The 24382-nt window shown below is 38.5% G+C and overlaps 2 protein-coding genes across 2 annotated transcripts; one reads left to right on the top strand and one right to left on the bottom strand.

Annotated features, from left to right (window-relative positions):
* Nucleotides 1-595: 595 nt before the first annotated feature.
* LOC134622940 (leucine-rich repeat LGI family member 2-like) lies at nt 596-6415 on the bottom strand. The gene is made up of 8 exons (XM_063468221.1): nt 6111-6415; nt 5870-5941; nt 5630-5701; nt 5350-5421; nt 5145-5216; nt 4663-4832; nt 3994-4158; nt 596-2950 (listed from the first exon to the last, which is right to left on the bottom strand). Exons 1-8 carry the CDS (start codon nt 6281-6283, stop codon nt 2115-2117), a joined length of 1632 nt encoding a protein of 543 aa, XP_063324291.1. The 5' UTR covers nt 6284-6415; the 3' UTR covers nt 596-2114.
* An 8524-nt stretch (nt 6416-14939) lies between these two features.
* LOC134622935 (uncharacterized protein C4orf54-like) lies at nt 14940-23625 on the top strand. The gene is made up of 2 exons (XM_063468215.1): nt 14940-19250; nt 23575-23625. The coding sequence occupies exon 1, from the start codon at nt 14940-14942 to the stop codon at nt 19221-19223; it is 4284 nt and encodes a 1427-aa protein (XP_063324285.1). The 3' UTR covers nt 19224-19250; nt 23575-23625.
* Nucleotides 23626-24382: the final 757 nt, after the last annotated feature.

Below are 24382 nucleotides of genomic sequence, written 5' to 3'. Positions count from 1 at the left end.
TCTACCATGCAGGTTACTTTTTCTTTTTCTTTTTCTTTGTCAAATGTGCCTAAACATTTGTTATATGGTGGTTTGGTGTGAGTTTTCCCCTTTTTTTTGGCTTGAAGTTGTATTTATGACGCTCTTGTGTAAAGCACAAACCCCTGAGATTGGTCAGTGAATAGTCATTTATACAGTTGATAGCATGCTGTAGACAAGTGGAGAGCAATTTAAGTCAGGGTTATAAGAGGAACCTCAGTCATATCAATGCACACTGAGTTATAACAATAGCAGATTATAATGATGCTCTCTATGATCACCTTACTTTTTCTGTAATGGTCTAAATCACTACTACTAGGGAAAACTGTCCCACACTATCACAATACTTTATCCATCTTCTTGTTTCCTAAAATCAACAAAACATGAGATTCTGTCTTTGTCCTTATGCTAATCAAAAAACACGGACAGTACATTCAGTTTTAGACATGCTGTCTGCAACACTTTATCTTTACTTTAATGGTTTCATGTTTACATCAGCAAAACATGATGGAAAAACAATTTAATACAACATGTGTGGTTAAATGTTCTTTAATGCATTTCCACAAACTGTTCTTACATGGGATTCAAGATCTGAAAAACATGATTATTTTTCAGCATTACTTTTTAATGATGTGGGAAAAAATATGTATACATCACTGTTGGTAGTGCATTAGGAGTCATTAAAGGACAAACTTGTTATCAAAGCTATCAAAACACATTGATTATACTAGTTGGCATTTTGTCATTTTTATCTAACTGTCAATTTTAAAAAATCAGGCTCTAATATTGTTTAATGTGTGAAAAAAAATCTTTACAATAAATGACAAATATCAAACGTTCTGTAAAGAAAAGGGCACACTTGTTTTTTGACTGAACGAAAAGGCCTCCTACAAAGGCTTTAAAGGTACGTAGTAGCACACAATAGACATTATGGTTATTATTCCGTATTAACACTTAGTATCATACATTTTGCATAGGAATCAAAAGTAAATTATGTATGTTATGTTGCTATTAAATAGGCACTCAGTAGCATAGTCATAAAGTTGCTTGATATAAATCTAGTGGAGTTAGGTTTAAGCTAGTAATATTCTGTTTTCAGGTAAGGAAGAAAACTGTGCATCATGCACTTTTATCTTTGCAGTCATAACACTTACTGCAATGAAATGGCTTCAAAATTTCTGATGGCTTCTCAGAGAAAGTGTCCATTTTCTTACTTGCCATGACTTTCTGACTAACATTCAGCATTTTACTTCCAAGCGTAAACCCACAAAAATGCACACTTTTTTCAAACACCAAAATTTCGAGGGCTACATGTCACAGTTTTTGTAATTTTTTGAAACTACAAAAACCGTGACATCTGTGTCTATAATGTCTATAACGGTGGTCATTTTTTCCTTCAGACATGGCAGATTAAACAGAGTATACAACGCCATACAACATGATTTGCTTTTGCCAGTGTTCATTTTGACGTGACATACAAAGTTTGTTTTGCTCGCACAACTACACCATCAGCTGTAGGGTGTAAATGGTCATGCTTCTCACTAACTTCCTGTGTGGGGCAGGAGAGTAATACTCTGTGATATCTTTGGCTAGTGTGGACAGTGTCTGGCTTGTTGGCTTCACAGAATTATGATAAAAGCCAAGCCTTTTTAAGGATGTATTGGTATTGCCATAACATTTTCTTAATGCAGTTGCATTGTCATATTATATTTCTGACAGCCTTTAGTTACTTTGGTCTAACATTAACCTTACCTTCATAATTTTCTGAATCCATATCACATGATTTGCAGAAAACTTGATTAAATTTAGTTTCAAACCAAGAACGATAAATCTAGTTGCATAAGTACAATACACAGCATTTGACACTTCTTTGACAGCATACACTCATTATGAAGCGACTAACCAACATGCAGTACTTAACAAATTTATTTGACCACCACCATGAGGTTCATCCCACAGCTGTCCTAAATTATCAGTACTGGTAATTGCCAAGTCATTTTTAAATGTTTCTGCAATGTTAATCCACCAGCATTTACAATGGTCTCATAATTTTTTTTAAGCACTGTATATTTTGATCAGTACTGCTTTTGTAGTTATTATAAGCTTAAATCTACAAATATATGCTCAAAGACCATCGATTTCCCCTTGAAGCTGGAGGAGAAAATAAAACTCCTTCGGTCAGTGGTCACCACAGTAAATGACCGGGGTGACTGGACGTAAATGTCCTTGAACTTGTGAAATGTTTTTGTCTCTGCATCCCAGAGGTAGATCTGTGTGAAAGAGTAATCGCTGCCAAGAGCAAGATAGTGCCTGTCTGCGAAGGTGAACGGCTGGAGGATCATCGCCCCTCGAGAGGGAAGAGGCAGCACGTCAATGAACTGCTTGTTGGTCCACTTGAGGACTTTGGAGTCACCGATGTAGCAAGCCATGGCCAGATACAAGTCACCCTCCACCCGGAAAGCTTTGACAGCCACTACATCATCAATGTTTGTGATTTCACTATGAAGTATAAACTTTAAGGTACTCCTGTTCCACAGGTAGATGATTGGTGACTGAGAGCGACTGGCTAAGATCAGGTAGGACTTCCCGTCCACCTCAACATACTCAGCATCTGTATCACGAAACCATTCATGGAGAAACTGGTAGGAGTAGAAACCAGTTTCATTGCGTTCTGGTTGGTCAGTCCATTTGTAGAGAGTAGACATGCCTGCCTTGGAGCTGTCCACAATCACAAAGTACCAGTGACCTTCCATCTGAAAGACTTCAATATCATTTGGCTTCGAGATGTTGAACACCTCAATAGTTTGAAAGTTGATGAATTTGTTTTGTTGACCATCAAACTTGTAAATGTGGGAACCCCCAAAGAGCTGGGTGACTATTATTAGGACATGGTCTTCAATTAGAACCGACTTGCATCCAACAACAGACTTCCCTGTGAAGAAAAGTTGGTCATTAATAATACAACACAGAAAATGAAAGTATTAGTTGAAAATGAACGCACTCTGAAGGATCTGTGAATTCTATCTGTGAATTCTATGACTTCTATGATGATAGTATTAAAATCATTATGGTCAAGCATGAAAAGACCAAAGTTCAGACCAAGACAAGACCAATGACAAAGTTGGATTTTTGTTTCTTTCAGCTGTTGATGAATGTAATGGACTTTAGGGATTCTGGCCTCACTTTTTTATACAACTAGTGTTTAATTATCAGCTAACTTTAGCATATATCAGGCGTCGTTGTCAGGTGAGTTGGAGGATGAACCTAAGCAGTGGCTCCCCTGGTTACCTTCTTTCTTTTTATGCAGGAGGTTGCTGGGAGATGATGTTTGATCAGACATTTCCTGTCTTACTGCAATAAAGTGTTCAGTGAGGATCAGTGGGGTGCACGGTTAAAAGCTTCACACAGAGTTGGTGGAAGAACTGTATCTGATTACCCACATGTAACAGAGACTACAGCTGCTGGGGAAAATTACTTTTATATACCTAAAAAGTATTTTGCACAAAAATATTCTTTAAATGTTCTTCTGTAAAGTTGGGTATTTTAAATATATGGCAACTGTCTCAAATTGTCAGATCAAGTCTCAGTTGGCCATTTGATTATCTACTGTTACTTCATTTTTCAGACCTGGAGGATGTCAGTTTGTCAATATCCATCTATCCATCCATGGATGGCCGGAGAAGGTCGGAGTACCCGGAGAGAACCACACAGATATGGGGAGAACATGCAAACTCTCAACATAAAGGTCCCACCAGATGGGGGATTGGAACCCTTGCTGTGAAGCACCAGTGCTAACCACCACGCTGCTCAATTTATGAATACAAAATACACAAAACCCTGCGAATGCCAGTGGAGGATTTGGATGTGCAGTTAAAATGTATACAGGACCATTCATTGATCTATTTTGGTCTTTTCATGAAATCTACTGACACTGAAAAAAAAATAACATTACCAGCTTCATGAATGTTATCAAACCTGTTATATTATCAAATTTTCTGAAGTTCAGTTCAATGTGATCCCACTCCATGACTACGCAGCTGTTGGAGTTTGGGGCGGCCATCGCTACAAAGATGTCGTCTTTGAAGGAGAAGATGTCCGCTGACATGGACTGAATGGGGATGGATTGATGACGCACAAAATCTGTGAGATGCAGACAAAGACAGAAACTGCTGGTTTGCTGATTAAGTGAAAACACCAAAATTTACATACTCACAGCTTCAGTTACATTTCAGTGCTTTGAGAAGCCTCATTCATGTACTCAGGGCTATTAAATTTGGCTTTCAGTATGAGTAATAATTTATTTTTGATATTGTATGTTTTTTAACAGTCATTTGCAGTGACCATAAGGTTTTGCACAAAATATTTCAGCAACTGCTGCGTGGATTGTTGTGAGATTTGGAACAGGCATTTGGCTCTCAGTTTCATTCTTATATCTGCAAATATAAACGTATTGTGTTTTTTTGTGTGGGTTTTTTTTTTTTGCAAAGGTTATGCAGCATGTGTGGATATGTAGATGTTTTCAGGAGGAAACATGTTAGCAAACCTTGAATCTGTTTCTTTTTGAGAGCAAATGATTAATTATTCAACATTTTTATTGATTTTAGAATGACAGAAATGCCTTTCATCATGCCCTTGTTATTTCACCTGTGGAAATACATTCGCCCGGTGGAATAGGAAGGTCATTGAGCCGCTTGCTCTTCATGTCACTGGGGCCTGCGCAGAAGACATCTGATACTGTGGCATTTGTGTTTTTCAGCCATGTCATCAGCCACTTGTTCTCACAGCCACACTGGAAAGAGTTGCTTCGCAGATCTCTGATGCATCACAGAGGGAATAATCAACAACAAAGGATTAAGACAAGAGAAAAAAATGACAAAGGACTGGAAAAACAAAATAGATAGATAGATAGATAGATAGATAGATAGATAGATAGATAGATAGATAGATAGATAGATAGATAGATAGATAGATAGATAGATAGATAGATATCATACCACTCGGAGGATTTAATGCTGAACACTGCCAAGTGCAGTCTGAGTCAGCTTCAGTTAGAAAAACACACACACTCTCTCTCTCTCTTAAACACACCCACATACACACTGCTGACACAACAACTGCTTACTCACATTTCCAGCAAGGAATCCAAGTCAAAAAAGAGATCCCTCGGCAGAAACCTTATCTTGTTATTTGCAAGGGAGCTAAACCAGAAACACAAAGAATGAGAAGGAAAAAAACACAATTCTGTTTTGTTTTTTGTTTTTTTTCACTTAAATGTGAAATGTTGCCGTTGTGGCTGTCATGATTAGGAGAGAAGATGACAGCAAAACTTACAGATAAGTCAACCCTCGTAGACCACGAAAGGCATTTTTGGTGATGGTTTCTATCTTGTTCCCTTCAATGAACCTGTTCCATGAATAGTAACAGAACAGATTTATCAATGACGAGAGACAGATAAATATATTTTGTCATGTCTGAAAAGCACATGTGCACTGTTTATTATTTTTGATTTTCTGATTTTCTGGTGAGGGCACTGGGTATTGGGATAAGTTTAAAAGTTGTTGGTGACTGAGATTTTTTTAGATTATGAAAGAAGTTGTTTAATAATACTCACAAATATTCTAGATGAGGCAGACCAGAGAAAGCATCATCTTTGATTGCGGTCAAAGAATTTGCATTAAGAAGCCTGTAAAGGTAAAAAAACAACAACAAAAAAAGCTTTAGCCTACTTGTTTGGTTTCCAGTATAAAGCAACCAAAAACAACTTAACCAATAATAAATCCGTGTGCCTTATTTGTTTGGGTGTGACTGCTCTAAGACGTCAATAATCACCAAGTAATCAGTGGGTACTTACAGCAACTGAAGAGAAGGCATAAGTGAAAACATCCCCTCTGTAATTTCCGCAATTGATCCATTAACCATGCTCCTGTTGAGTGAAACACATTAGGGACATGTTAACAGTCTGTACCAGACACGTCAGGCACGAAATCCCGCTACAGGCAGTCAATTATTCTTCTGAATGCGGTATTAATATTATCTTGTGACTCACTGAAGGATTTTAATAACCCTCTTCATAGCCAAAGAAATGTACTTACAGGGAGTTGATCTCTTTCGGTATAGTGTGGGGGATCTGTGAAGTGCCGACGCAGATGATGGTCTCCTTTGTGCAGGAGCATCCTGAAGGGCATTTGAAATTCTTTTTCGATTCAGCTGCAACATAAATGCACAGGAGCGCGAATCCGGCCAGCCACTGCTTAGCAAGTGTCATGATGCTTCGTAGACACTAAAAACAGCGACTGAACGCGAGGTCTGTGCGTGTCGTTTGTGTATCCGCTGGGCGACATCAGAATGCAGCACTACAGTGGAAAGCCCTGACACAGGCTGATACGGCTGCAGCTGCGTCCTGGAGGGCTGCTGCTTTGGTGTCGGACGTCAGTGATCAGAGGTGATTTGTAGCGAAAGACTTCACAGCAGCGTTTGTGTATATATGCATTTAATAAGTGCTCGACTTAAAGACGCATTCAAAGTGGGGCAATCAATAGAAAACACAAACAGACCTCGGTTTTTCAGCACCATGGAGAGCATTAATACTGTCATAATAGTTGCCCGCGTCTGTCGTGGATTTCATCACGTGATACATTCTGCATAACTATGCAGAAAGTACCAAATCCAATGAAAATAGCCTAATAAAGTCCCTCTACATACCAGGAAGAGATTTAATTGCACTTTTTAACCTGGTAGTTGAATTTTCCTCTCAGCTGTAGTTACCAACTGGTACAGAGGCATTTCAGAGGCTCAATTCATTTTCTATATTAAAAAAGAAACAGAAAAGTCATCAGTTCACCAAATGCACTCTCCTGGTGATTGTTTTTTTTATTTATTTTTTATTATTATTCTCATAAGCTTTATTTAAAAAGATAAAGTCTGAGACTAAAAGTCTGTTTTTAATAATAAGTTAACTAAAAAAAATACAAAAAGACAAAAATCAGGGTAAAATTAAAATAAATCACAGTAACAAATGGAAGTTTGTTTATCATATTAAAATGAACTAAACTCCACCGGGGAGGAAAGGCAAGTGACTTTATAACTAATTTTTGCTAATATAGTTCTGACTCTGGAGAGCAAAGGGATGAAAAAAAAAACAAGCAAAAAAAAGAAAGTAAAGTATGGTGAGATGTGAGGCCATGAACCGATTTATGAATTTCAGCCCTCTAACTGTTCAAGATTGCTGTATGTGATTGTTTTCACCAAGTATGTCATGGTGGATTTGAAATATTTGTTTGGATCATGTTAGTTTGTAGGAGCTTTTTTTTCATTTGCCTTATTATAAGTTTTTTGTTTTGTTTTTTTTCTTCGAGTATTTTCATGTCCCCATGTAATCCTGTGTTTGCTTTGTTAGTTGTTTTTAAGTTACTTAGGTGAGTCTCTTTGGTTTCAGTGACTTTTCCCACATATCTTGAGTGCTAATAAGGTAAGTAAGACTTACAGACCCCTGTCATGTTACACACACAACGCCTTACCTTTAATATTAAGTTTATAGGACAAAAGGCAGTACAAAGCTTTAACATGAGAAGACACATTTTTTAATCATGTTTTCTTTTTTCAGAAATAAACAAAGTGTGATTTGCCTAAGGGTAACCAAACTTTTGTTTACCGGTCAGTAGTGTAGTGTGTCAGTTCAGATAGTGCACCACTAGAGGGAAGCTGCTGATAAAGAAAGAGGAACCACACTGTGGCAACTGTTTTGCTAACATGGGGGGAAAGCATCTGTCGTGCTGCTATAGTTGTTCTGTTTAATTCTTGATATTTTTAAAATCCCAAATGTCATAGAAAGTGTTAATTTTATTTGGGTTGGTGAAGCAAAAACTAACACAGTATCAGGTTTGTAAAGTTTGTTCATTCATTCTTGTTTCTGTCTTGAGTGAAAATGACTTCAAAGTTTTCAAAATGAGTTTTTTAATAGAAGGTTTTGAGAATTTCTGAGAACTGTGATTGCCCTGAATCTTTATTTACTGTTTCCTGATTATTTTTTCATATTCTTCTCCTCCTTTTTTCTTTACAACCATCTGATTTAAAATATACACACTTTATTGGGTACACCTGTTCTTCTGCTCCTTAACACAAATATCTAATCAGCAGCAGCTCAATGCATTTAGGTATGCAGACGTGGTCAAGATGACCTGCTGAAGTTCAAAACAAACATCAGAATGGGGAAGAAAGGTGATTTGAGAGCCTTTGAACAACTCATTACAACCAAGGTATGTAGAAAAGCATTTCTGAAGACAGAACACTTCAAGCCCTGAAGCAGATGAACACGCCACATGCTGAGTCTACAAGTTACACTGCATCACCAAAACTGGGAAACACAAGATTGAAAAAAAAAATCACCTCGTTTGATAGTGTTGTTGCTCACCATGTCCATCCACAGGTACCCATCTTCTGATGGCTGCTTTCAGCAGGATAACATGTCATGTTATAAAGCTCAGATCATCTAAACTTGGTTTGCTAAACATAAGAATGAGTTCAAAGTCACCAGATCTCAATCCAGTAAAGCAGCTGTTGGATGTGGTGGTAGTGTGATGCTATCAGGTCAATATGGACCAAAATATCTGCAGAATGTTTAAAGCACCATGTTGAATCTATGACCAGAAGACTTCATCCAAGGTGTACCTAATTAAATGACTGGTGAGTGTATATCTGCTGTCCTCTAATTAAAGATACTCTAATGCTTTAATTGTTAAATGTATAGTTAAATACATTTAACATACAGTTAAAATGATTGTAGGCTTATTATACCAGTTATTAGGTTTAGGGGCTAATTGCCTTGTCACATATTGCTTTTTTACTTTAATAAATGAAATCGTAATTTTAAAATTGCATTCTTTGTCTGATATTAAATGTGTGATGATCTGAAACATGCAAGGATGACAAATACTTTTTGACAACACTGTATTTAATGAAGTAGTCAATAACAGTTATCACATCATTACATTAAGAGACATAAACCAAGATTGTCCATCGTATGCAGCTACTTATAACAATTCATTATGATTTTTATGATTATAGACACTGCTCTTCAAAAGTTTTGTCAGACGCAGGTTTGTGCGTCTGAAAAGACATTATTCATTTTGTGCATTATTCAATAAAAGGAGCACAACAATAGGGCTGTAAGTTGTCCCACCAGGTCCTAACAAGGTGCCGACCTTTGCTGGTAGTGCAGCATGTCTGGCAGCATGAGTGAAACCAAATAGCCATTGCCAGAAGGGAGCAACCGTACATGTCTGCCATTGCTGGCATAATTCACGACAGCTCTGACTCTTGCATTGCTGTTTTTAGGCTAGAGTACTCCTAAACACTCAGGACCACCAGATGATACAGAGCAAACATCTCTTAGTTATTTAATCTAAACAATGATTAAGATGAAATTAGAGAACTGGAAATACAAGTTGAGAGATGCATTTTTATATTTCATTTATTTTTATATGTGTTTTAATCTACACAAACATGAAGGGGTGTCTGAGTTTTGGGAACCCCGGCACACTAAAAACACCATTATTTGTTCATATTTTGGATATCTCTGAAACTTGAATACAACAAATTGCACTTTTTTTTCCATTTGGTAACTTAAAGTGCTGCCACGTTATGACTTATCCAAAATATTCACTTCTAAAAACAAATGAAATGTTAAAAACAGCTTTGTCTTCTTTTGTCCTCGTTCACAGGCGTGTAACTGGTTGTGTCAGATGAAGGATGAAACATTTTCTGACAGACACAAAGAGATCACAGAAATGGATAACTTTTTCTCTTTTGACTCATATCAGGCAAAAATGCCACTTTCATTAAGGGGATTGAACAGATTTTGATCCTGAAGAGAACAAAGTGGGACAAAGTAATAAATGCATATATTGAGAGACAGCAGAGATAGTCCTGTTAATGTGGGATTTGTTTTGTGTTGTTTTCTCTCTACTGACATCCAATCTTACAATCAAAAACATTTTGTAAAGAAAATTAGTACCACTTCATAATGTCTACTTATATTAAAAAAAGCATGTCAGTAGTTAATAACTACTGTCAACATTTTTTAATGTAGTAAATACTAAAACAAGTTTAAAAATACCTTTGATGTTAATAATGTTGTTACAATACATTGCTGAATATACATAACAATGGCATGTAAATCACTTTTAGTCCAGAAGCTCTGTAATACCAACAGCTGCATGTAAAATGTAAAATGCAATTATTTGCAAAGCAATGACAAACATGAAATTTTGAGAGTGAGGAAAATATATACATTTATAGAAAAAAAATATATTATATATTTTAACATCCCTTTATAAGTCTGTAGCAACTTTCTCCTCTATCATATTCAAAAGCCTTTTTATTTATTTTTATTAATTATTGTTATTTTTATTTATTTATTATTTTCATCGCTTACCATTTTTCAACCAGGGTTTTATTGAACTGATAACATTACTAAAAATAACCGAATAGCTTGTTTTCTATTTTTATGCCTTTATGATAAAGCACTTTAATATGAAGTGGGTGATACATGTTGCAAAGTTTGTTTTTTAAAATATCTTTTGTGATCAACTTTTTTTTTCATTTTTACATAAATATGTCACTTTCCCAATTGTGATATTTTTTCTTTTCTTTTCTTTTCTTTTCTTTTCTTTTCTTTTCTTTTCTTTTCTTTTCTTTTCTTTTCTTTTACTCCTTTGAGAGTCAAATCTCTTTTGTGGGAGACCTGGCCAAGAAAGTAAACCATTACAAATTCACATAAAATATAAACTCAAAGAAAACAAAGATGGGAGAAATGAAGCAAATGTAATTTACCCAGTAAGACTTTGTAAATAAAAGTGACACTGCTGTTGTTTCCTTAGACTTCAAGAGGGCCAGCAAACCAATTAAGAAGTTACTTAGTGACTTGTACTGAACAATGAGTTACATAAAGAACTGTGATACTCAGAGTCTTGAATGAAGTGTAGAAGAGAGAGGCTGCATGTAAGTGATGTCACCATAATGAGGAAGGTAACCCTTACAAGTTTTTTCTTAACTGCTAAATTAAGGCAGGCCATATTTTGATAATAAACCCAGTATGACCTTTACCTTGATTGCTATAATCTATGTGTGAAGGGAAGTCTATCATTCACCTGAGATCTGGGAGTTATATTTAGTTATTTAGATACTGGTAAACACACTCATCCAACCTATTCACCGGCAATGACACTGTCAGAGTGATCACTTTTCCTCTTTAAGTAAATTGTCAATATCACTGATTTAGGCTAACTCTCTAATCCATAACATCCCCTAAACTAACTTCCATACAACACTTGCAAATCCAAAGGTGACCTTTTAACCTTTGAACCATGAAACCTTTGAAGGATAGGGAACTTAACCTAGAGAAGTGCGGTGTCTGGCTGGTGACTGCTTCACAGCAGGTGTTCAGGCTCTCTGACTTCTCCTGTTCCCACTTAGAAGCTGCAGAGGGCTCAGCAGTGTGTCAGAAGGTCACCAGTACTGCCGCACGGTACCTAAAACATAAACATGTCACGACAGCATGCTGTGTACCAGTTTGTGTTAAATACGAGCAATATACATCACACAAATTCTCATGTTTAAAATGGATTTTGTATGAGAGTGATGTTGTGGTTGTGCCACATTTATTTTAGTAAAAGATCTGTAGTTCTCTTTTACATCTGGCAGTCGCCGACCTACTGTCACATCAGGGAGCTGTACGGTTAATCTACCAGTAAAGCTTAAATGCTTTCAGTGCTCCTAAACATATTAAAAAAATGATGTTTATTAGAAACGTCTTTATTTTGTGTGTAATTAGATATTTAAAGTAGAATTTAAAAACTCATCCACATTTGTGTATTTTCTTGTACAAATAAGAACAGCATGTTGTAATGTTTTATAAAAAAAAAAGAGCTGCATATCTCACCTCATCACTTTATTTATGTATTTTGTCTACCATTTTCAAGTTGTTTATTTTAGATTAAACTGTTTTCCTATGGAGCATAAATACGTGTGGTGCAGTTGCGTGGGGATTTGTTAGATTGCATTTTAATTCATGTCCTTTATTGTATTATAATCAGAGTGGAACAACCTCTAGAAATGACAATAATGCACTGGTAAAGTGATGCATTGTTCTTTGCAAATACTGCTAAACTGCAAAAAATGCAGATGCCATATTAACAGCAAGCTACTGTGTACTCTTACAGTGTAATATAGTATAATTTCTGCCCCATTTCCACTTAGGGCTATCTTGGACCTCACTCTGTTGCTTGACTTTAACCATAACTCACTGAAAAATCAGGTCCCACAAACTCATTTATGACACAAGAAACACAAAGTAGGGTTAAAATATTTTAGAAACCTGACAAAGCCATTGCTTTAGTTATCTCCAGTTCCACACTGGTGAACACAAACAGTCATAAAAATGGAAATGTTTAGCTCAAGCCATTAATTAAGGTAAGAAATTACAAAAAGAAAAAATCTTACTATGACAGTAACTTAAAAAAATGAAAAGAAAGTAGAGCATCTAGATAAGGATGTGAAAAAAGCATTTGGATGATTAAATACTGGATATTGATGTAAATCAACAAACAGTTTACATTGCTAAAACAATAACAGTCAAACCACTGACAGTATTATAGTGCAAATATTATATTCTACACAGCACAGTGTTGTATTATCTGTACAGTATAAAATGCTACTATATTAATGTAGAGTGAGGGTTTGTTCGGCTTACCTTTCCCTGTGAAATGGTTCTTGTCAGTGCGGTGCACGTATTGGGTATCATTCCCCTCTGTTCTGCATCAACATTTGAGGTGCGAGGGTGAAAATTAGGCTCGAAAAAAAGTCTTCGCATGGACCGTTCAAGACTTTGATTAATGGTGCTCATGATTTAGCACCTGCTGTTTTAATGTGGCCAGTGTAAGAAACTGATCTCAACTTGCTTGCATGAGCGGTGTCCCCATTTTAAATAGCTACCTAAATTTATCAGCTTTGTGGAGTTCACTTCAACCTGCGTGTGTTGTGAAATGCTTAATAGCTCACATTTGAGTTATATGAAGGGGGGCGAGGAAGCGGTGGGGGTTGGGGCAATCATATGTGATATGTCTCACTGGATGACATTCATTACACGTGTTTAGTAATCAGTAGTGAAATTATGGGTTATTTTCATTTTTTATTTCTCGTTCTTTTGCGCTAATGAATTGTGACCCTTAATCCATTCATCTATCAGGCGAATGCGTCAACAATAGCAATGGGAGAAGATCTCAGTTTACCTATAGGCTACTTGAACTCTAGACCCCTGATGTTATTTTACTAATATCACCAGTTGAGGTGAAGCTATACTACTTTATATACAATTATATTTTACTCCAGGTGTTCCCAAACGGAAGCCAGTGTAAAGCATAGTCCATGGAATCCCAAAATGCACTTTAGTACACCCCTTAAATAAATATGCTAAAGTTGTTTTCACCGCTGCCCTACACCACATTAGTGGCACTGAGAGCAGAAGTGGGATTTGAGGGTGACAAAAGCTTTATGCCGGTGGCCTCTGTCCTTGATATTGCTGTCAGTGTGCCCTCCATATGCAGCAACTGTCGGCCCACCCCCTCCTAGCTGCATACCACCAAACTGGGGCCGAGTCCAGAAACAACACTTGTGTCTTCAACACTTAGACAGACTTCTCATAACTATATTATTATTATTATTATTATTATTATTATTATTATTATTATTATTATTATTATTATTATTATTATGCAAGACATGAGGATTCTGTATTGTCTCTGCTAGCAAATAATCATCATGAAAATATTCCTTCATGCAGTTTACCCAAACTTTTTGCCAAGCCCCAAATGGCTCGGGGTGTGATGTGGAATGAGCTCAACACGTGTATAAAAAATTTCGTTCTCCACCAGCTGATGGTGAGTGTTTCTCTCCATCATGTTCACAGCTGTTTCGGTGAGTGGGTTAAGCACTGAGCACATTCACGTGTCCACAAATGTTAAAAGTGCCAATACGTTACATCTGGTATTCATGCTACAGCAACTTTTGTTTTCCTTTCTCTAGATTATTTGCTTTTTATTTCAACGCACTTACATTTTCATGCACGAACATGGATGGTTTTTTTTATGGTTTGACAAACGTTTTCTTAGTTTTTATATCTTCTTTTAGCTTTTGATGGGGCAGCCTTCTTGCTTCAATTCTTTATGTTTCACCATACTTTGAATATCTTGCTATATTTCATGGTCTTATATTTATGCACAATTAGAAAACAAAGTGTAACTGTTGTTGGAAAGAAAATAATACTAATGTTGAAAATGATTTGTTTAAAATGTGCCACTTTCCCATTAAAAAAAATACTACTTTCCAAATCTTCCACTTTAAAAATATTTTATGGTTTCAGGACAGATAAGTAAATAATTACAATAAAATAGAAATATACTACTACTATTATTATTATTATTATTATTATTATTATTATTATTATTATTATTATTATTAAATTTAAAAATACACCTATATTTTTTTTAATTTAGTAAATTGTAAAGAATATTGAGCAATGCTTGTATTGTTTATGTAAGTGAAACTAATAACTTAATGGACTCTGGAGGAGCTGTTCTTGGAGAAAAGGTGCTGAAAATGAACTTTTTGGATGTTGATTTCAGAAGACCGATCTGTTGCTACAAAAATAAAGTAGCTGCTTGAGCCTGAGAGAAACCATTAGAGAAACCATCGTGGGACTTTCCTCTCTCTCTCTCTCTTTCCTACTCCCCCTCTCTCTCGCTCTCTCTCTCTCTCTCTCTCTCTTGGCTCTCTGTCCCCCTCCGTCCCTCCAGCCTGCAGAGTTTTCCGTCCTGTGTCAGGATAACATCGTAAACGAGGACCACCTGACGGTAAGACCGGACTAAATGGAAGCAGCGGAGAAAACTCTCACTTACCAAGATGACACCGGACTTCACAGGAAGCTGCTCACAGATGACAAGGATAAGGACAAGACCGGCGGTAAGGACCACGCCACCGAGACGAACAGCGACGAGTCCAATTATGTGGATCTGGACGTAAATCCTGACTGTCCCAAAACGGTTAAAGTGACTTTCACAGGTGTAGGGAACCAGCTGTCTGTTATCAAATGCGACAGTTCAAAACAGGAGGAGCAGGAACGAAAGAGTAAAATCATTTCGAGCAAGGACAAGCAGGACAACGTCCCCGGGCTCGGATCGGATGAGCCCCGGTCGGAAACTCTGACCAAACTTCCCAACACTGATCAGGACTCCGAGAATGAGAATCAGCGCCAGGCCGAGCTCGACCCGAGTGACTGCAGCGACAATGCGTGCAGTGAAAGTGATGAGCTCCGGTACACGGACATGTATCTGAACAGCAAGACAGAGTCCGATGACGGCGCCAGCGCCTTGCTGTCCGACCACTGCGGCTCCGACACCGTGGAGGACGAGTCCCACTATATCACCACGCACGAAATCCAGCTGACCGAGCTCGACCACGACGTAGATTACGACTTAGGCCGCGGGACCTGTTGGGAGTTTGAAGACGACAACCTGGTCTATTCCTTTGTGGATTACGCCTCTTTTGAAAGCGATGATACTCAGGAGGGCACTCTGATACTAGAGGGCAGGGGCCAGGCGAAAGTGCAGTCAAATCTCGGTGGAACAGTTGTCAGCACTGAGCAGGAGGAGAGCGATCTTTGTGATTCGGACAAATGCGCCAGCTCGGACGAAAGCGTGTGTAAAAATCCAAGTGAAGACCTTAGTGAGGGAAAAATCCACCTGTCGATAAAAACCTCCTCTAGAGCAGTTAACGACCCAGTTAATGTATTTGACAACAACTTCTCTGGGTACAAGAAACACTGTGGAGACAAGAGCAATTTCTCTTTTGTGAGCCCTGGCGCCAGCGCGGGGCCCCTGTGCGACAGAGCCCCATATTTCATTCCTGCTCCGGGCCGTCAGCACCTTGCAACCAAACTGAGACGGAAAGATATTAATGAGTATTCCAGCGGAGCGTCCAGCTCGATCAGTGAGCTGGATGACGCTGATAAAGAGGTGCGTAATTTAACCGCCAAGTCTTTCCGGAGCCTGGCATGTCCATACTTCGATGCTATTAATCTTAGCACCTCTAGTGAATCTTCTGTCTCGGAATACGGCCTCAATAAGTGGTCGGCTTATGTAGACTGGAATTACGGAAACATAACGCGAGGCAGAGAGCGCAGCGTAATTGCGCACAAGACTTCCAGGGCAACGCTGGAAATGAATAAGAACGTGGAAAGTAAGAAGCATGGTAAGTCTGTTACCGGCACGAAAACCCCGCAAAACAAAACATGCGCGCTAAATAAAAGAATAACTTCACAGCAAGCATCATCTTCCAGCAAAAAGATCCAAGTGAAAGATCACGTTCAGCCAGTGCAGCGCGGTGTCACGTTGAATTTCCGCTGTAATGTTGAATCACATGAAACAGCCGATTCAAAATGCCCCAAAAAGGCACGACCCAATGGGGCTACCGGGGCTGTGCTGGCCAGGTCTGGGTATGAGATGCAGTATCATCACACAGATAACCTAGGAGATACTCACAAAAGGGCAATTTTTGCATCAAGTCTTTTGAAAAATGTGATTTCCAAAAAGATGCAATTTGAGCAGGAGCGCAAAATGGAGAGGGGTGAAATCTGTGACACATCCCCCTGTTTTCAGATAAAAGATCCAGAGGTGATGAGAGAAAGGAGTCCGGGACGAGGCCTACAAAGGCAAACATCAGAATCGGGCTCAGGATTCACTGTGAATTCTGCTGATGATCAGCGTCCGGAGGTTGGCAGACAGAGTTCCTGTGGTGATGGAGAGGAAACAAAAGGCAGCAAAGCACCAGATGATTCAGACAAGGGACAGGATGAACTCCAAAAGGATTCAACCATCCACAGTCAAAGCACTTCATCTAATTCATTAAAAAAAGGTGATCCAGAACCTGTAAAACAGGTCGAACCTCCATCTGTAAGCGGCACACAGACTGCAGCAAAGGAAGGATTAGACACCAGCAGCATGCTGTCAAAACTTCTTTTTGTTCCAAGTTGCCAGCTACACTCAAAGGAGAGGAACTTTTCAGATTTACTAAGACACACACCTGACTCTGTCACACCTGCTGCTTCACAGAAAAGTGAAAAGGAGCTGAAAGCGAGTAATAACGGAAACAAAGAAGAAAATGGGAAGGGAGGGAAGAAACCCGAGATAAAAATATGTCTGAGAAGCGTGAAAGAAAATAAAGGCTGCACGCTGAATATTGCCAATCTCCTAACCCCTAAAATAAGTTACAATGTCAACACGTTCAGGACAGCAGATGATACCAGAGTCCCCATTTTGTCAGCAGCCGACAGGGTTCCAAATTTCACTGTTAGAGACATAAGAGACACCAAATGCAAGCTTCAAACACCAATATATCACGTAAGGGATGTACGCAAGTTGGTAAAAAGCTCATATCGCTTTGTTTCCTTGAATAATAGTGGCAGTAAATGTTCCACAGCAGCTGATAAACCCGAGGAAAAGGCAAAAACAGAGCCTGTTAAACATTTATTACCGTCTCCTATTGTAATCAAATGCAACTCTGTTAAAACAAATGTCAAGTCAGAGAAAACTGCAGCACAGAAACAAGCAGCGACATCTGAAAATCCCCAGAGTGAAAGTGTACCTTCTGCTTCTGTGGCTAACAGGGCACCACCAGTCATAACCAAGCAGGGGTGCCCTGACCAATCAGACATTCAAACAACTCAACTGGTGAAACAGAGGCAGGAGAAGTTTGCAGGTGAAACAGTGGAAAGGAGAAATGAGGCGGCAGCTCCAAAACAGGATGCAGTGGAGAAAATAAAAGCTGCTGTCAAAACGATGGAGCAGCTTTATTTTTTTGACAAAAATGAGTGGAAGCGCAAGAGTCAGGCTCCACGCCCCATCACAGGCAGCCATGTGCTGTCGCTTATTGCCAGGGAGGAGCAGGGAGCAGAGGTGCCCGAGGCGGCAAGCACCGACAGGACTCCTCAGTCAGAAATGGGGAGGCCGCATGAAGACAAAAGAGCCCTCAACGTCATCCATGTTCCATATGACAGTGATGCTTTTAAAACACAACAAAGCAAAACATTTACTAACAAAAGCGTCCTCCATTTTGGCAGCAAGGCTTGCGTCAGTGTTAACTCAGACAGCAGCTCTGCAGTTCAAGTGCCACCAACTGTGAGCTCCAAAACTCCAGCGGCTCCACTGTCTGTGAAAATAGAGAAGCCAAGACATTGCCAGGTGGAGAATGGAAAGGTCAAAATCAGCCCCACTAATCCTTCTGTTACACAGGGCTGCTCGGACTCTGAGAACTATTTAACCATACCAGGGATGGCCTACACAAATGAAATCAAACTTTCAAACCCAGAACATGATTCAAAGGAGGGCAATTCAAATAACAGTAAAGTCAATGCAGCTGACCTCAAGGCACCTGAGCAGAAAACTTCTCCGTTAATCATGGAGTACCCAGGCACGAGCATCTACCATCACCCAACAGCAGCAACAGGGCCTCAGAAACAGCAGCAGGTGCTCTGTTTCTCTCCCTACCTCCCAAATGTGTCGCCTACACCTTCTACTGGAGAGCCAGCGCAACAAACCCAGCGCAAGATGCTTGTGGACCCCACAACTGGACATTATTACTTGGTGGACACTCCCATTAAAGCGACCTCTAAGAGACTGTTTGACCCTGAAACAGGTCAGTATGTGGATGTACCCATGCCTCATTCACCTGCGGCACCTGTAACCCCGGTGCCTCTTTCTGTGTCTCCCCTGGCACTTAACCCAGGAGGATATGCCCCCACCTACATGATCTACCCAGGCTTCATCTCCTCACCCACTTTAGCAGCCCAGACGGTATTGCCACAGTCCCCATGTCATTCTGAAGATGCAGGTGGAGAAAATATCAAAAAGAATATTAGTCCTCAGCCAGAAAGTAAGACAGCAGGCACAGAGAGTACATATTACAGTGCAACAGGAGAAACTTCCCAGGCGCAGCTGCAGTTACCTGTGAGTTTGGGACTTTTGACCACCAGGGGAAGTGGCGGTAGCTCAGAGCGAAAGCCAGTTATCAGCATCACAACGCAGCAAGGTCCAAGAATCATTGCCCCTCCCTCCTTCGATGGCACAACGATGAGCTTCGTAGTGGAGCATCGGTGACCAAGAGAACGTCTCGTCATAAGTGATGTAAGTTTTTCACCTGCTCATTCAGACTGGCAACTTGTATGACTCTAACCTGATTTCACCTCACTCCAACCGCTCTTAAATTTTGAATCTATTCTGTTGGAAGCAGATAAAAGACATTTCTTTTTTTGTAAGTCTTGCTCAGAATCTTAATATCAATATGACTGCTCAAAATCTCCTGTGTGTGATGTCATAATGTATATTTGCAGTCAATTTCTGATTAGACACAAAGGGTGGAAGGAATAATAGTGCATTTAAACAAATAGCATTTAAAAACAGAAAACACACACACACACACAAACAAAAAGCAAAATATTTTCCCAATCTGAAATTTTAGTTAATTTTTTTAAAGAGAGATAAAAAGCAAAAACAATGGGATTTGAAATTTCTGTAGAACAATATTTTTTTCTGACATATGGAAAAATAATTGCTCAGTACACTCAGCACATAAATCTAGCTTTTCAGGCAAATTCTCATTAAGATTTGTCCTGATCATGATCTATAATACTTTTTGATATACATGTATTGCTCATCTATAGTGCTTTTTGATGTACAAAGCCCCACCTTGGATTTGGGCAGGGGCAAAAGACTGGAAAAGTTGTACAAAGGCTAAAATAAAATTACCTCCAAATTAAATTGCCTAATTAGTAAGTGGGTTTTAATCACTGAAAGTGTTGACAGGACACAGTTAAACAATAGATATTCTTGATGGTATTGGTGGTGTCGGAGGTTGGGTGAGGAGTTGGCTTTGGCACCTATAAAGGCCCAATTAATGCTAACTGATACATACAGATCTTCAAGCAACATATGCTGTCATCCGGATAGTCTTTTTTAAGGAAGGCTTTGTTTATTTCATTAATAATTGTAAACCAGGCTGTGCACATATTTAGAAACTAATTGAGGCCAAAAACCGTAGAGGAGATGGAATTTTGTAACAAGCAAGAATGAGGAAAGGTTTGGCTTTCAAAACTGCAGAAATTTTAAGCACCTGTTAAAAGAAGATACCATAGAAGACAGTGAGAGATATGCCCTGAACCAACATTTCAGAAGCATGTTGCTGGCATCATATTCAAAATAAGCACGTATTTAAAACAAACTTTTCAGTTTTAATATATGATAAGGTGCCTCTGCACTTATTTCAAACTAATAAAGATATCATTGTGAACCAATTTGTTCTGGTTATAATTGGCTATATCTGCAGCGCTTAACCTAAATACACCACCACCAAATAATATAAGGTTTATGCAACAGCTACATTAAATAGAGGGTTAGGGTAATCACCAAGATCTTTCTTAGGTTACTGTAGTGGTTAATCTGCCAGCGTATTTAAGGTCTTTATTTAAAATGATAACTTTAATGCTCAAATCTAATTATTGTTGTTTAATTATGATTTTTCAAACATGCTGTTTTACAAAAAAGCTGAAAAAATACACATTAAAAAGCACATTACTATTTTTTTTATTTTTTTTTTATTCAGACGCCAAAAGACAGAGAAGTCCAGTGTGCTCAAATCTGGATATAAAAACATTAATTCTGTTCAGTGAATTCAGTAATTTTTAGTCTTAAGCAAGGTTTTGACAGATAGCTAAAATATTTGTGTTTTGTTGTTTTTATTGCATGTGAATAATACATTTCTAAAACGCTGCACATTTTGCAAGTGCCTCTTTACAAATGTGGTAGCCAAATTCAGTACATAAAATCTCAACAGAATTTAATGCTGTTACTTTCAAGGAATCTCCTGAAGTCCGTACCAAGACTTATAGAGTTTCACATTCCGAGGCTGCTCGTGTGTTACATTCAGATGACCTCACCAACTCGTGTTTTTTCATTATTTTGTGCCATAAATGTGGTCAAAGCAGCAGTCCAGCTTGGATGCTATAACAGTGACATGTTAATAGACACGCAGCAGCTTCATGACAGGTAACCCGACTCCACTGAGCTCGGCTGGACTTGCAGTGAGATTGGATTTTCAGCCATGGCCCAGAGCTTTTCTCTGCATTACACATCGTCGGGCTATTTTGATAGTGTGAGACGACTTTGTTTACATGGTTTATTCTCAGGGTTGGAAAGTGTCACAGGAAACTATTCCAGTTAGTGACACCTCACATCAAGTTATTCTTAATCTGTTATAAATGTTTTAATTACTCGTTTAACTTTACAGTTTATTAGTGTGTTCGTTCCTTGTTTGTGACATTTCACAAATCCAACAAATATCTTGAGAAATAATCAGTTCACAGATTGCAAAATAATTAACTCCTACGTGCAATATGTTTATTGTGCAGTGAAAGTGGACACAATGTAGCCAATATAATGTTAATTTATTTTAAGCAAGTAAGGCAAGCAGTGGGTTCAGAGAGATACATGGACTTCAGGGGGCTAAAATAATCTGATCACTAATTTTACAGAATAATTGACTGTGTAGTTTAAATGTAAAGCTTACGCAAATCAGGAAATTATTTTAAATAATTTTATATAATAAACAAAAACCTGAGTTTACAGTACTGCAGAAATCAAATTTAAAAAAAGAGATCTTTGTGGTGGTAAATGGTACTGCAGCATATTTTCCTTACAAATAGTTTAAGTTTTATTTGCACTGGTTTTAAAGTTTTCACTTCAAAAGTTTTACAGTAATAGAATAATAAGGAGTTATATTTCACATTGTTTTGTGTCTAACTTACACTCCAACCTTACTTCTCAGGCCATTTTAAACTGCATACTTTTTGACCTGTAACACCAGCTATGACTTTGTACAGTTGAACCATGGACCTAAATACTGATCTAAATTTTAGCCATTGGAACTTACTAATTACTAATGATGCTTTTGTAGCTATGAATTAAAATTGAATACATGCATTTTAATATAATCAGAAAAAGTTAACAATAGTAAGTAAGATCAAAGTGATGTAAATCCAGGAAGCATTTTTTTAAATTTATTTATTTGGTTGATTGACACTTTTTAAGAAAATCCTAAAGAGCTCTACAACAGAGGTTTTGCAGTAACGTATAAACAGCTTGTCAAAAGGTCAAATCTGGCTCACTGGATGGCTTTGGAAAAAGTAAAAGCAGAAGAAGGCCAGAAAGTTTGGATTTTTAACTGCATTTTTTCATTTTCATTTATTTTACAGTCTTCTTATTGTCCAACAGTACCAAAGGTAAGCAGCCTAAAAGATAAACCATTAAATTACATATATTAAAATTCCAATCGATAACACAGAAATGCCTATATACTATAACATTTTATCGGGGTGTCTTTTTTGTTTGTTTGGTTTACTTTTATAGTAGGCCCACACAAACATCAAACAAATAAATAAATAAATAAAATGACACTTTTGTCTGCTAACTAATAAAACATTTCTGTTTACTGGATTGGTCCTCTCAGCATCAAATTGGGGTGTGTGTGGCCCACAATGTGTTATGTTTGTGCTATGCTTGTTTTATCAGCAGATGTTTATATGAACACAGGTTGACAGGTTACCATGGCAATAATCTGAGTTGACAAACATCAACAGCAGTTCTGCAAATGAACAATTAAGAAGGGCATAAAAAAAACCCACCAGCAAAACAAACCAAATATAAATGCAAAATTATAAAAATAAATCTTTTTAGTGTCATATTCTTTCTTTTCTTTTACATATACACATTTACAACTAACCACAGTCCATTCTCAGCTAATGTGTCAGAGCAATAATACATCCCCATGAGCATGAGGGATTCATGTCAGCTGGGTGCGTGTCAGGCAGAGGCCTAGCACGGGGTTGAGTAGTTGTGTGAAGGGAAACGAGGGCGTGTGCATGTGTGTCTGCGTACGTGTGTAACTGGTGTCGGTGGGGCAGAGGGACATGTGTGTGTGTGTGTGGGGGGGGGGGGGGGGGGGGGGGGGGATTGCTGGGATAGTGATGCAGGAGGAAAAGGTCAGGCAATGCAAAGTATTTGTTGTGCTGATGCAGGGAGAGGACAGCTGCTCGGAGAGATCAGATGCTGTTGCAGCTCCAGCTTGGAGGCGATTCTGCGGGACTCTGATGGGGTCAACTTTTTATAGCCCCCTCCCCCTCTGCCTATTCCTAAATGGGGAGAAGGAGGTGGAGGGCACTGCTGTCCTTCTATGTAAACAAATCTAGTAGCGTGCCCTCAGCAGTGATTTGGCTGAATCTGATCAGCTGGCTATGGTTGAGGAAATCTGAAGAGTGAATGTGTTTCAGTGGCTCGTGAAAGTAGCTCTTTCACAAACTGCACCACACAGTAACTTTTCTCCTTTATGTTTTCAACTTGTTTTCACTGCATCCATCTGACTTTAACACCCATGTTTTGTCTTCTTTATTACCTTTAGATGTTTTTGCTGAGGATTCTGCCTTCAGTCACTGTAAGTTCAGTTTTCACCTGTCACCCACCCCGTGATCTACTCCCAGGACAACCTCCACCACCATCATCTGCCCCCAGTTCTGTGTTGTTTAAACTTGCAGCAGACATTACTGTATACGCACTGCAGTGCTACATAGGGTCAACTCAACATTTTTGCCACGCTGTCCTGCTGAAGTTCTGATGTGAATAGGCTTATAATACTTTCCATTCAACTGCTGTCTAGATCTGTTGAAATGCTGTTTGTGCCCTGCAGCATGCTTATTCAAAAGGAAACAAGGCAAGTCTTCGCTTCCTGCTCAGTGTTATTCATTACTGGCCAAAAGCAACTGGTTTACTGATATTTTACTGTCGCCAAGTATTTTAAGCAAGACTATGTAACTTTTGAAAAAACATATTTAACCTAATAAAGGTTTAATATGTGCAAAATAAAATTCAACTTTATTAAAGTCCGCATACCCAAGATTTGTTTTCTATAACCTCTTGTGATCATTACACTGTACCTGACCTTACTGAGTGTGTTCAGTTCATTAACACTACTGTGTAAGGATGTCACAGGTCCCTATGGTTTTATCAGAAAAGTAAAACAAGAAGTAAAGATGTACCTGACAAGAGCACATGTTGGTTGTCTCCTGCAGTTGATGCTTGGTCACACTTATTCTAAGCGTATGACAACAGCTAGGTATTGTACATTGCGGTCTTGTAGCCACTTTATCCCAGTGGGCAAATGCAGTACGGCATTAGAGACAAATATGAGATTCTGGTGTATCAGCAGGTAT

Source organism: Pelmatolapia mariae, unplaced genomic scaffold, assembly GCF_036321145.2.
Source record: "Pelmatolapia mariae isolate MD_Pm_ZW unplaced genomic scaffold, Pm_UMD_F_2 NODE_ptg000293l+_length_84850_cov_1, whole genome shotgun sequence".
NCBI lineage: Eukaryota > Metazoa > Chordata > Actinopteri > Cichliformes > Cichlidae > Pelmatolapia > Pelmatolapia mariae.
This window is presented reverse-complemented; position numbering and strand designations above follow the sequence as displayed.